The sequence below is a fragment of the Ovis canadensis genome, chromosome 15 (genome assembly GCF_042477335.2).
Source record: "Ovis canadensis isolate MfBH-ARS-UI-01 breed Bighorn chromosome 15, ARS-UI_OviCan_v2, whole genome shotgun sequence".
In the NCBI taxonomy this organism is placed as follows: Eukaryota; Metazoa; Chordata; class Mammalia; order Artiodactyla; family Bovidae; genus Ovis; species Ovis canadensis.
The window spans coordinates 11,908,997-11,922,103 of record NC_091259.1 but is presented as its reverse complement, the minus strand read 5'-3'; the positions used below and the strand labels follow the sequence as shown (position 1 = coordinate 11,922,103).

The window sequence follows — 13,107 nt, the reverse complement described above, 5'->3', positions numbered from 1 at the left end:
ACTAAAGTATAAATTTTAGCAAAGCAGAGAGTGTACCTTAGGCTTAACTGTTTCTGCCTCAGTGGTTAATCCAGAGATTTGCATGCATATCAGTGTTCAGTAAATATTTGTTGAACAAATAAGTAGTGTTTATATTGCTGCAGTTGAGTTTGGTGAAAAGTAGTAAACTAAAGAATTGAATCAAAACAATATGAAATCACAGTGGCTCTTCCCAGAGTATTCAAATACGCTGCACTTTAAATTACAAATAAGCCTTATATCATCCTCTTTTTTTTTTTAAATTAGCAATTGTCTAAAAAAAAATCCTTTAATTCCATATTCCAACCCCATCTATGGACTTTTTGCTTTCATAGGAAATGTGTACTTTTTAAAAATTCTATTCAATAGCAACTCTCTTGTTAAATCCTCAGTAAAATAGTGTGAACATGCTCTCTATAGATAAATCCTTAAACAGAATGGAGATGCATTACTTTTTCATCAGCTTTCCATAATCAATCATCCTGACTGAACCGCAAGACTTGTTTCATGATCCTTAATTTATTTCTATCCTTTCTTTTGAACTTTTATTAAGTACTGGGAAATTCTTGTGGCAGTGCTCAAATACTAATTTTGGAAAGGAAAGGTATACCAAAAAGGATTGATTCTAGTCAGAGTATGCGTGAGGCTTTTTGGTAGGGGAAGGCAGGCTCGGGGTGCAGGGGAAACAGTTGAAGACCCTCCCCATTTCACTGATATTAGTCCAAAATTAATCTCTAATGTCATGTTTATGTCTAAGGCAGCAGTCTAAAAGAATATGTGATCTTGAAATTTTCCATACAGTCATTTGGAAATGACCAATTCTTCACACCAGACCACTGTCTATCATGGCTATGAAAGCACTTTGTCATGTTACAAGAACTCTGGAAATATCAGGTATTATTATTAGCTAGTTAGTGTTAATTGCTCAGTCTGTCCAACTCTTTGCAACTCCAGGGACTGTAGCCCTGTGTCCATGGGACTCTCCAGGCAAGAGTACTGCAGTGGGTTGCCACTTCCTTCTCCATGGGATCTTCCCAACCCAGGGATTGACTCCAGGTATCCTGCGTTGCAGGTGGATCCTATACCACTGGCCACCAGCCCAGACGATGATGATGACGATGATGACGATGATGCTACACCCACATACCACTCATTTTGAAACATGACAGTACAGGGCTGATTACTTCATGCTCACTGTGAATGCATTTCATGCAAATAAGTGCATCTCTTTTATCTCATTCCTCTAGATTTCATCCCCACAAATACTGCACAAGCTCCTAAGCTTAAAGTGTCCACAAATTAATTTTCTATTTCCATGACCTTCCCTCATCTGTTCTTCCTCTTCTAGTCCTCATCCTGTTCAATAATACAAACAGCCATCCAGACAATTAACAGAAACTTTGCATAATTTAAACATCCTTGCTCCCATTAATTTACAGTCTGATAGGGCTCACATGGCCTAAAGATCAGTCGTAAAAAGAAGACAGTGATTGGCTGATTTACTGACTCTTCAAATCTTGTTGAGGAGAAGTCCTGCACACCAAGTAATGGAATACACAGTGAGTACACACAGCTTCATTAAATGCAGTGATTAAATGCAGTGAGTATGCTTACATCAGCAGATGGCAGATATGGAAATAAACAGATACCACAGAAATATGCGGGAAATAAAGTAGTCAATTCTACCTGGAGAGGAGATGAGAAGTCAGAAAAGGCTATGAAGGGTGTACAGTTCCTGTCTAAAATGGGATGCCTGGTTAGCACAGTCACTCAACAGTTCATTCAAACACAATCATGATGCGTCTGGAAGGAAAAACAACAAAAGGATTAATACTGTTAAGGAATTCACTATTGGATGTATAACCCAATATTTTAAACTGAATCCTTTTATTCTGAGGCCTACGGAATTGGAGCATTTACTTTAGGTGCCAGTGGGATCACCCATTTACTGACCTCAAGAAGTAAAGTAAAAAGACAGATTGAGAGCTCAGAAAAGAGGCAGAAGCAGTAAAAATAGATTTACAGGTCATTCACACATAAGTAGCAACTGACACTTTGGACAAAAACTAAGATCCTCTAGAGACTAACAGTGAGAAAAATGAAGGTCAGAGCCTTGAAAACATACCAGTATTTAAAGGGCAGACAGGTAGATGAAGACCAAGCCAAGGAGACAAAAAAACATAAGTAGGTAAAGAGCACTCAGGGATATGAGGGAAAGTATCTATGTGGTTATTCAATGTCATATTTCTATAGTTAGAAGTATTTTGCCTTTTAAGATATTATGTTTATCACATGTATATGTGCACGTGTGTGTGTGTGTGTCTGTGTGTTAGTCGCTCAGTTGTGTCCCCATGGACTGTAGCTCACCAGGCTTGTCTGTCCATGGGATTCTCCAGGCAAGAGTACTGGAGTGGGGCGCCATTTCCTTCTCCCATATATTTGCATATCTACCTCCAAAAACTGCAACTGTAGAGCTAGATAGGTTGTACTATGAAATTATTTTTTAATTTTAAATGTTCTTTTTTTATTAATAAGATCCCTGTTTTAGTCTAAGATTGTTCCCACTTCTTTCACTGTTCATAATAGTTACAGTGACAAAACATAAGATACACTTTGAAAACCTTCTCTAATCTTGCTTCTCCAAAGAATCCAAAATACATACTGTGTCAATTTTGGCTGTATTTCTATCACTATTTCAAACTTACATTTAGGAGTAGTTAAGGCAAAAGGGGCTCGTGTGTGAAACCAAAGGAAGAAATCATTTCTAGAAGAGACCTGCCAATCACAGAGGAGAGTACAGATCATAGTGACCTCACCCGGAGGGGTAGGGATGACTTCAAATTGCAGTGAGTAAGGGAGACATGAAGTAGACACAATGAGGCATGGTGAGGCTGAAGAAGTTTATATGGTGATAAAATGAAAAAAAAATACTTTTTTATATAAGGAATATTAAAATAGCTTTTATATGCTATGGGAGAATGCAAAGAAACATATGTGTTGGCTAACAGGAGGAAGCCAGTAAGAACGGAAAGTTTAAATACAGGAGAGCAGCCAATTCTGAGTTTAGGGCATGAGTTTGAAGGAGTCAGAAGGAGGCAGAATCCTACAGAGGACAAGAGCACAACACCCTCAAACCCAGCTGGACAGAGTCTGCCTTGTAAGAGCTCTGCTGCCTCCCTGACCCCAACAGGGTGTCAGCACTATTCCCAGGTTCACACTGCTGTTGCTTAGCAACTACACCATTTGCTGAAGCATCAGCTGTGTTCAACTAAATCAGTAAGAAGACAAAGATATAGACATTATCTATCTAGAATAAACTGAAGTTAATTCAAGGTATTCCAATCCATAATAATGCAGTTGTTTTTATTTTTCAGCCAAAGAGCTACATTTTGCATTTATCCCTAAATTGTGTTTCTATACGATTAGTTCATCATTTCAACCTAAGAGGCATGTAGATTCTCTAATTCAGGAAACTACAGCCTGAAGGCTCACTGCCTGTCCTTGTAAATAAAGTTTTACTGGAACACAGCCACACACATTCATTTATGCAATTCCTATGGCTGCTCATAATGGCAGAGTTGTTGAGTAGTTGCAACAGAAACCGCATGACTTTAGGAAAGCCTAAAATATTTACTATCTGGCCCTTTGTAGAAAAGGATCAGCCAAACTCTGCTTCTAATCCAATCTATAAACTATTTTTTCCAAGTAAAATATGCAAGTAGATGTGTTTTCTGTGTCTTCATTCAAGTTATTAAGAATTCCGAATGCAACAGGGTCTAATCCACAATGCAGATTAAAAACTCTTGTTCACCTTCCTCTTGTTTAACACAAATCTATTAGTTATCACTAAAAGAATAAGAACAGTTCATTATTACCCAGACTACAATTATTCTTTTCCACAAAGCTGTCATAGTGAGTGTTGTCAATCTTCTGGATGAAATCCATATATACCTCAGCTAATACCATGTCCAGTTTATGAATCTGATAAACCTACCAAACATACAATCTAAAATTTCCTTTGTGATTCAAAAACATTCTCTAAAATTCATCAGTCTTACTAGGTTATAATATAGTATATCCCTGGTGACATACAGAGATAGGTTAGAGACCATTTGGGCTGCTATAAACATTTTCTACAGACTGAGTGACTTAAAACTACAGAAATATTTTTCTTACAGTTTGAGAAGCTGGAAAGTCCAGCAGATTCCATGTCTTTTTGCTGCCTCCTCATGTGGCATAAAGGGAAAGGATGTGTCCGGGATCTCTTTTATCAGTGTACTAATCTCATTCATGAGGACTCTGCTCTTGTAATTTAATCAAATCCCAAGGATTCCACCTCCTGATATCATCATATTGAGGGCTGGGCTTTCAATATACAAATTTGGAGGAGACACATACCTTCAGTCCAGTTCAGGCTGGAACTGCTCTCATCTGACTCGTTAGAAACCTAAGCCAGCTGTGCAAGCTCACGTCTTATGAACGCTCAATGCTAACAGTATGAGTAGTTTGAGCCAGTCCTGTTCCCTCTCCTAACTCTACACTCTGGCTGTGCTGTGGACATGAAAGCCACACAAGGAAAAGTAGAGATAGAGCTGCATGCTGCACAGAAGCAAAGGAAAAGAGTATTTAAGTTTCTACCATGGAACTTTGCGAGCTCATTTACACACGTTGTGATACAGATTAGGATTCTTTTTAGCTTTTTTTTTTAATTGAAGGATGACTGCTTTACAGAATTGTGTCCGTTTCTACCAAACATCAACATGAATTTGGTTTTTAAGTGGATTTGTTGCACATTTGTTAGTTCATTTGGTTTCATTTTATATAGCTGAAGCTGCTGAATAGTGAATTCTGTAAAAGCAAGCTGTTGCTATATTGCTTATTAAATGTCTCAGCAAAAATGCTGACCTTATCAGCAGCTTCTCACACTGGGTCTGAAATGACTCGCTTAAAACTAACATGGCACTTCAACCCATTCTCAGAGCCCACACTTAGGCACTGTGTCATTGAGCTCCTTCAGTCTAAAGGAGGCCTGCTAAATTAAAAAAATCAAGAGTCCTAATATACAAGGTTTCAAATCATGTTTGGCTTATATTTATAAGGAAAGCACTGCACTTCACAAAAAGTGTTCAAGTAAAAACTTCCAAACTTGGTAAAAGATCACTTTTCATAACGAAAGACAGTTCATGTGCTATGACCTCCCGGTCTGCACATGGCACAATCACAGAAAAACAGTATTAATCCATCAAAATTAAAGTGAATATGTGAATGTCAGCATATCTGGGTGAACAGCAAAGATATATTACTATATGCATCATCAATGCTTATAAGAAATAAGGCATGCTTCATTCTTTTCCTGAAAAAGAAATTCTTGGAAGAAAATATTTCTTCCCGTCTGTGCACTTGTGCACTTCAGTGTCTCATGGGCTTATTTCTTTATTTAGGACTTACATTTGGTCCTGAAATACTGTACAGGGAGCCAGAATATTTCTGCTGCAGCATTTGTCTTGGATTCTTTGCTTTTACTATTATGTATCATCCTCTTGTAGCATTTTGTTGAAATGGTCCTTCACGTAAAAGTTATATAAAATTTTCCCTTATAAAATTGCATAAATTCTGAAATGTAGAAGTTGGAAGTAACTTAAAATGTTGTCAAACACTAACCAGGTCACTTTTGTGATTTACATTACCCTAATGAGACCTCCAGAGAAGGCAATGGCACCCCACCCCAGTACTCTTGCCTGGAAAATCCATGGATGGAGGAGCCCGGTAGGCTGCAGTCCGTGGGGTCGCTAAGAGTCAGACTTCACTTTCACTTTTTACTTTCATGCATTGGAGGAGGAAATGGCAACCCACTCCAGTGTTCTTGCGTGGAGAATCCCAGGGACGCGGAAACCTGGTGGGCTGCCGTCTATGGGGTCATACAGAGTTGGACACAACTGAAGCAACTTAGCAGCAGTAGCAGCAGCAGCAATGAGATCTCAGATCCAGTTAATAAAATCTAATATCTAGTGTGCTTAGCTACAGAGGGGCTTCCAGGGTGATGAGACTTCAGTGATACTCAGGCCTGGGAACTATAAATTTAGAAATTTCAGACTAGACTCCTATTTTAATATGGGCGGAATTTTATTTAAATGTTCAGCTAATGCCTTTTTACACTAATCATATCACTTCAGCAAAGAAAGCTCAAGAGTAAGTTCTAGAAGGAAGATGATTGTCATTGTGACTCAGCTCTCAAGGACAGACACACAAATTTCCACATCCTCCAGACCCTCAGAATGAGGGGATTCTCTGAGACCACATGTACTCAGGAATCCCATGTAAGTGACTCTGGGGACATTGCTTCACTGTTTGACCCTATTGCACTAAAACAATAACATCTTGCTTTCATTTGCTAAAAGGGAAAAACCCTGTATTCCAAAATCACTGTCATTTAATGAATTAATATAACTCACAGCCTTATGGCATCTTTCATTTCTCTCTCTCTCTCTCTCTCTCTCTCTCTCTCTCTCTATATATATATATATATATATATATATATATCTGGCTAAACTCACCTTTAAAAAAAAAAACTCTATTAAGTAATATGACCTATGGTGACAAGTCAAAGTCGTGTTGCATTTAAAATATGTAATCTCCATTATTTTCTGTAAAATTATGAGTTTTTAATATACTTAGAGTGAAGATATAAATACAGAAGAATATCAGATTTATCACTAATCCAATTCTCAGCTTTAAAAGTAATTTGGTTATATTCTCATGCTTGTGCTCAGTTGCTCAGTTGTGTCCCACTCTTTGCTACTCCATGGATGGTAGCCTGCCAGGCTCCTCTGTCCCTGGAATATTCCAAGCAAGAATACTAAGAATGGGTTGCCATGGCCTCCTCCAGGAGATTTTCCCAACCTAAAGACTGAACCTTCATTTCTTGCTTCTCCTGCATTGGTAGGCAGAGTCTTTACCCCATGCCACCTGGGAAGCCCAAGTTGTTTATATTATCCTCTGTTTTTTCACCTTTCCTTTAAGCTCTGATCTTTGAATCAAAGTCAATGTGCTATCATTAATGAGGACAACAGAAACTGATGTTATTTAAGAAATAAGCTTGACTACTTAAAAAAATAATCTAAGACTACAATTGCTAAAATTGTAGGCTTCTTGCTAGATAATGATAATAGATAATACACAATTCAAGTCCTGGCATATTAACCAAGCAGAACTAACCAAGCAGAATCATGTGCCACCAACATCTGTACTTTCTGAAAGGAAAACAAGGTCAAGAAAATGAAGACTACATCTGTAATCTTAACTGCCTAAGCAGGAAGCTCTATCTAGTTAGATTTAAAAATAAGTAAGCAATACTGTCAGTTAATTGCTACCTTCACACTTCTTGGTTCACGCTCTGAGAAGCACCAGTTGTGGCCAGTTATTATAACAAAAGCACCAACTGCACAGACACTAAAATAAGAATATGTGGGTGCTATTGCTAAAGGCAGGTTTTCTTTGTGCCAAGAGGTGGATCAGGAATGGGTATCAAAAGTAAGTCATTTTGAGAAAGAATAACAAATATGATATAAAGAAGCAGAGATATTCAATCAAGCACTGCCAACTATTACAGTTTAATTCTTTCCAGCCGCAGAACCTAGTTTTCTCCTAGGGACAGAGACCAAATTCAACCACCGGCCTCCTTGGGTTACCTTTAGTCATTCTGGAAGCACTGGCAAGGGCTCTCCAGACACCCCTTTTAGAGCAAGAATATAGAGTGATAAAGAGTTCTGGGAGGCCAGGCTACTTCAGCAGAGAGGCCTCCTACACTGAGTAGATGGAGATGACCACTTACCAACCTTCACACTGTATCTCCAATTCATTTATTAACTACTCCAGTTATCTGGAGCTACTAGGTACAGGGAGACCAAAAAACAAGATTTTTGTATCAGGCTGGACAGGATCCAACACGCCTCATGCCAAGGACTGGGGAGACCTGTCCTCTTGATTCCCTTCTTAGTCCCAACATTAGGTGGCAGTTGACAGGGTCAGCAGGGACAAAACCACGGCGCCCAAGTATAAAGACAGTTTCATCATTGGACAGTGGTTTCAAACCCCTATCAAAGACCATATCTAATCTTTTGTTGTGATTTCCTACTTGTAATCTGAGGGTCAAATATTCTCCGGGCCCTAAATTAATACTTGGAAACACTTATCTTCATCTTTCCCCTTATTGTATCCTTTGTGTGTCCTCCCCAAACTTACACCCTGTTTGAACTGGATCAAGAACACTGTCCTCTGTAATGAGCCACTAGGGAACTTTGAGAGAGCAAGTTTAAAATGTCTCAGATCAGAATAAGGATTTAATTAAATCAGTTATTAACTTCTCTGGTCAGCTCAGCTGTTACCACATAAAATCTCTCAGATGATGTCTGCTGCTAAGTTGCTTCAGTCGTGTCCGACTCTGTGCGACCCCACAGACAGCAGCCCATCTAGACTATATCAAAACCCTTCATTATTGCTCTCACCAAAATACTACGAAGTGTCTGTCAACCTTTTCTTCATTACTGCCCCTCCCTTCATTAATGAGTCTTTTTAGACATGTTTCCACATATACTCTCTATGAATTGTTAATACTACACATATACTGTATATCTGTTTATATGCACTGGCCTTTGGCCACAAACCACTGTAACATATAAAACTTTTTTCACCATCTAAAATCCAATTACATTCCCTTGGGGGCAATATTATCATTATTATCATTTTCTGAGAATGTGGGTCTATAACACTTAAGCTGCCTTTTGAAAATTCCCCGATCTAAGAGCCCATTATAGTGTTAATTATTTTTACTCTGTACACAACATTTTTCTAACCCAACTATCTTTCCCCCTTTCCTAGCCTTCTTTATAAATGAGATTGACAGTGAGAAAAGTATTGAGCAGTCTGAACTAATCAAAATGTGTGTGTATGTGTGTGTCTGTTGTAACTACACAACAGTTCTAGCTCAAATATGATGGAATAAATCCAGAGTAGTTTTCAAACTTTAATAAATTAAAGCATTAGCACTTTTCATATAGACAAGATAGATGTACAGAGTTTTAACAACAACAACAATAAAAACAAAGAGACATGAGCTGTGAGACTTGGTTTTAAAAGTCAGAATCTTGGGTTAATGGGCAACGGTTACATATTTTTCATTTTCTGTCCTTGACTTCTTGTAACTGATACTTGGGAAGTTAAGGATTACAAAACTATGGCTATGAAGTCATGCAAATTATAAATGGCATTTTACTCTATGAAGCTGAAAGGGCACATAAAGCGCAAACATTAACAAATCTAAAAACTCAATGAGTAGAAGAGTGCCCCTGGGGGAAACATTAATGAGTGAAACAAAACTATAAAAATTTAGTCTTGAGCCTAAACATTTAAAATTTTTTATTAAAAAAATGTGTTCAAAATGAAGGCTTATCAAAAGTGCACTGCTAGCATATTTTACATAAAATACTATAATAAGGTAACTGAAATACAGGGTGACCTTCTGCCTGGAGATGACTCTGTGGTTTCCCTATATTCCCTCCACTTCAGATGACTTCAGCACACTGAAATCCACAGTCTCCTTGCCATCAGGAAATATAACAAAGTTTTTCTTTGCTTGTTTCAAAGCTCAGAAGCTTTTTAGTGATATCCAAACTAAGGACAAGCCAAGAGAGAAGCTGATAATAACAAAGCTAATATGAATTTAGCAGCAGTCAAATGTTGCCAGCTCAAAGAGTGAAACCTTTAAGACTAGCTTGGTAAGCTCCTCAGGGGATGTGTCAGAACTTTCAGTAAGCAGAAGGAAAGATATATCTGAGGAAGGGATAACAAAACAAAACAAAAACCCTATGGGTCAGTTCAGGTAGGTGGTGGAAGCAGCTGCAAATTATTGGCAACATAAACTGTAGTTGAGAACTGAGAAATGCATTAACTTCAGATCTTGGTGGAGGCCCAGATAGCAAACAAACTCAATTAAAATCACTGGCATCCACTGGCCCAGGTGTCTTCCATAAAAGGAAAACAAACAAGCTTTTCTGGGACTTTGCTTAAGACTTGGCTGTTGAAGGAGATTTGCTTCTTGCAAACAGTTGGAAAGACTTCTGTGAAAGAAAGCTAATAGCAGGAGTCAGGTCTCCCTGGAATACAGATGAAACTCCAAAAAACATTTTCTCCCAAATTCTGAGTTTCTGAGCCATGCTCTTGAACTCCACTGGGGAAGTCACTCTGGGGATGAACAGGGCAACAGGCTGCACACCGGGCCTCAAGATAAATAATATATAAATAAACTGTCCCTATGCTCCAGCTACCATTGCCTCTGAAACTAATCATTCCCTCTCCTCCCACTTAAAAAATAAAAATAAATCACCCAGAGAAGGCCACTCTTGAGTCTAGCCCCCTATGATAAATGCCCCATCTGTTTCAAGTCCACAAGATTAAGAACCTGAGCATGGGGAGGCGCAGCCTGCGACTTTCTCCAGCTCCGAGGTCCTGCTATCAGTGGACGGATGGACACCGAAATGACTTCTCTGGGGTTCAGGAGATGAGTCACCGGGGCTCTCCGGTCCTCTCCCGCACATCGCTTTCCACACCCTCAGTCCCATTCCCAGGAAGGGGCTCTCAGGGATGGAGGCAGGCACCGGACCCCTCTTCTTTTTCTGCACCCTCTCCCACACACACACCACCAAGGTTCTTAGGAAAGAAACCGAAGGGGCGGGGGGTAGGGGGAACCACAGTGATGACAATCAAAAAAGTAAGTATTTAATTGAAAAAAATAAAATAAAATCTGAGTCTCTTACCATCTCGCCTGAGGTTGGCGTTACGCAAAGCTTTGATAGATGCGCTCTGCGGGGTGGCAGAGGTGTCCCGGTAGCTGCAAAAGTTTGCGCAGACTAGCGTGTAGACAAGGATGAGCCGGTGCATTGGGATCAGAGACCCGGGGACAGCGTCACTCCAAGAAAAAGCCGGGACAGGCTCCCGGGACGCGAGCCCGCACTCGCTGGCCCTGGCCTCCGCGCTAGTCGCCGAGCTCTCCGCAAACTTCCTGCATGCCGCGCTCTCCGCGCGGGGGGCGGCCGCACTTCCTCGTGGCGCGGAGAGTTGATCAATGGTGACGGGACAAACAACAGGTTGACGTTTGTTCGCCCCCTCCGGTGGCCGACAGCTGCAGCACAGGCGCCCGGGCGCCGAGCGGAGCAGCAGCGGCCCCCGCCCGGCGGCGGCGCCCCGGGCTGCGCGCACTCGGGCTCCCCCCGCGGCGCGCCAGGCTCCCGGGCCGAGCCCCGCGCCGCCGCCGGGCCTGGCCGGGCGACCTGGGACGCGACTCCCCCACCTCTCGGGCCTCAGCCCTAGACATCAGACCAGACGGGCGAGGGGCACCGGGGAGTGGGCGGCTGGGAGAAGTGCGAGACAGCGGAATCCCCAAACTTCTCCGGAGGGGACGGGCTCAGCCACCCCAAGACGTGGCTCCCGCCTAGTGACGGGGGCGGGCGTGGGGCGTGGGGCGCGATCTGAGGAGAACCGCTGCAGTTCGAAAGTTGTCGTTTACAATAACCAAGGTCAGATTCTGCTCAGTCAAGATTTTGCTGAGTGGAAAAAAAAGGAAAAACTCAATAGCAAGGAACTTGATTCTGATCTTTACTTTGAACCCCAGTGAGGTGAAAGTCACTCAGTCGTATCCGACTCTTTGAGACCCCATGGACCATACAGTCCATGAATTCTCCAGGCCAGAATACTGGAGTGGGCAGCCTTTCCCTTCTCCAGGCAATCTTCCCAACCCAGGGATCAAACCTAGGTCTCCCGCATTGCAGGAGGATTCTTTACCAACCGAGCCACAAAGGAAGCCCTTCAGCTCCAATAGGTGTGGCCTTATCCAGGTCAAGGTGAATTTTCAGAGTGAGGCTCAACGTGTCCTCGCTGTGAGGGTTGCATGCGATGAAGTGTAACGGTAAACCGTCAAGGGTGTGTGTCCCACCGCCCACCTCCTGCACTGTAGAAGGATCTAGAAATTGGATGGGGTTTGGCCAGTTGAGACTGGCAAGGTGAAGAAGTTGAGGGGGCATTGTCTTCATGGTCCACACAGAGAGGCGGGGACATCCAGGCCTTGGGGCCCCCCTACTCTGAGTATGTGGAAGCTCAGAGGTGCAGAGGAAAAGCTCTTAGAGTCCAGGAACTTCTAAATCATATCTATAGCCCAGGGGTAGGGGACTATATTTGGAAAAGGAACAGCGAATCAAGACTCCGCTGGTCACTGGGTTTGTCACCTTAAGTCATTTGAGCTCCTGAACCTCAGTTTCTTTACTTTAAAAACAAACGAACAATATTGTATTGGTTTTGCCACACATCAACATGAATCCGCCCCGGGTGTACACATGTTCCCCACCCCGAACCCCCCTCCCGCCTCCCCCACCCCCAACACCATAGTAAAATAATAATAATAATAATAATAATAATAAAATTTAAAAAATCACTATGCTCCTATTAAAAAACAAACAAACAAAAACACAAAAGGAGAGTAGTCATGGTTGTGGTGATAGTTATATGAAAGAACTTTAGTATTTTGCTTTGCTGTAACTGAATCCAAATCCAAATTTACTTAATTTTTCTGCTGCTCAAGGATGAGATCTAGAAGAGACATTTTCCATTCTCTTTCTGGCCTTTCAGCTCCTGAAAGTTTGGGATATGAAAATATCTCCATATATGACATTCGTGTATAGAGAGAGACAGAAGCACTAAAACGCCTAGGAAGTTCAGGAAAATTAAACTCGAGATTACACCATCCAAGGCTGACTAGAACATATGTGTTCTTTCTACATACTCAGAAATTAATGCGGGTTCATCTCTTTGCATTTTTTCTAAACAGTGTTCCAAACTGTGGGTTTGTGCATTGTGAAATAAATTTCAAGACCAGCATTATTTTTTTTAATTGACATTTCTTTTTTTTAAAGAGGAATTTTAGGTTCACAGCAAAATTGAGAGGATGAGACAGAGATTTCCCCTGTGCCACCACAGAAGCATAGCCTCCCAGACCAGCAGATCTACCCACCAGAGAGGCACATCTGCTACAATTAATGAACT

At 41.1% G+C, this 13,107-nt stretch overlaps 1 protein-coding gene across 2 annotated transcripts in view; it reads right to left on the bottom strand.

Moving 5' to 3' along the window:
* PDGFD (platelet derived growth factor D) overlaps positions 1 to 11,523 on the bottom strand; it is a 280,450-nt gene extending 268,927 nt beyond the window's left edge. The window contains exon 1 of one of the 2 annotated variants that reach the window (XM_069554791.1): positions 10,830 to 11,523. In XM_069554791.1, coding sequence (XP_069410892.1) covers positions 10,830 to 10,953 — 124 coding nt within the window. In that variant the 5' untranslated portion in view covers positions 10,954 to 11,523. The remainder of the gene's footprint in view (positions 1 to 10,829) is intronic. The other variant, XM_069554792.1, reaches the window with a different exon arrangement.
* Between the last annotated feature and the right edge of the window lie 1,584 nt (positions 11,524 to 13,107).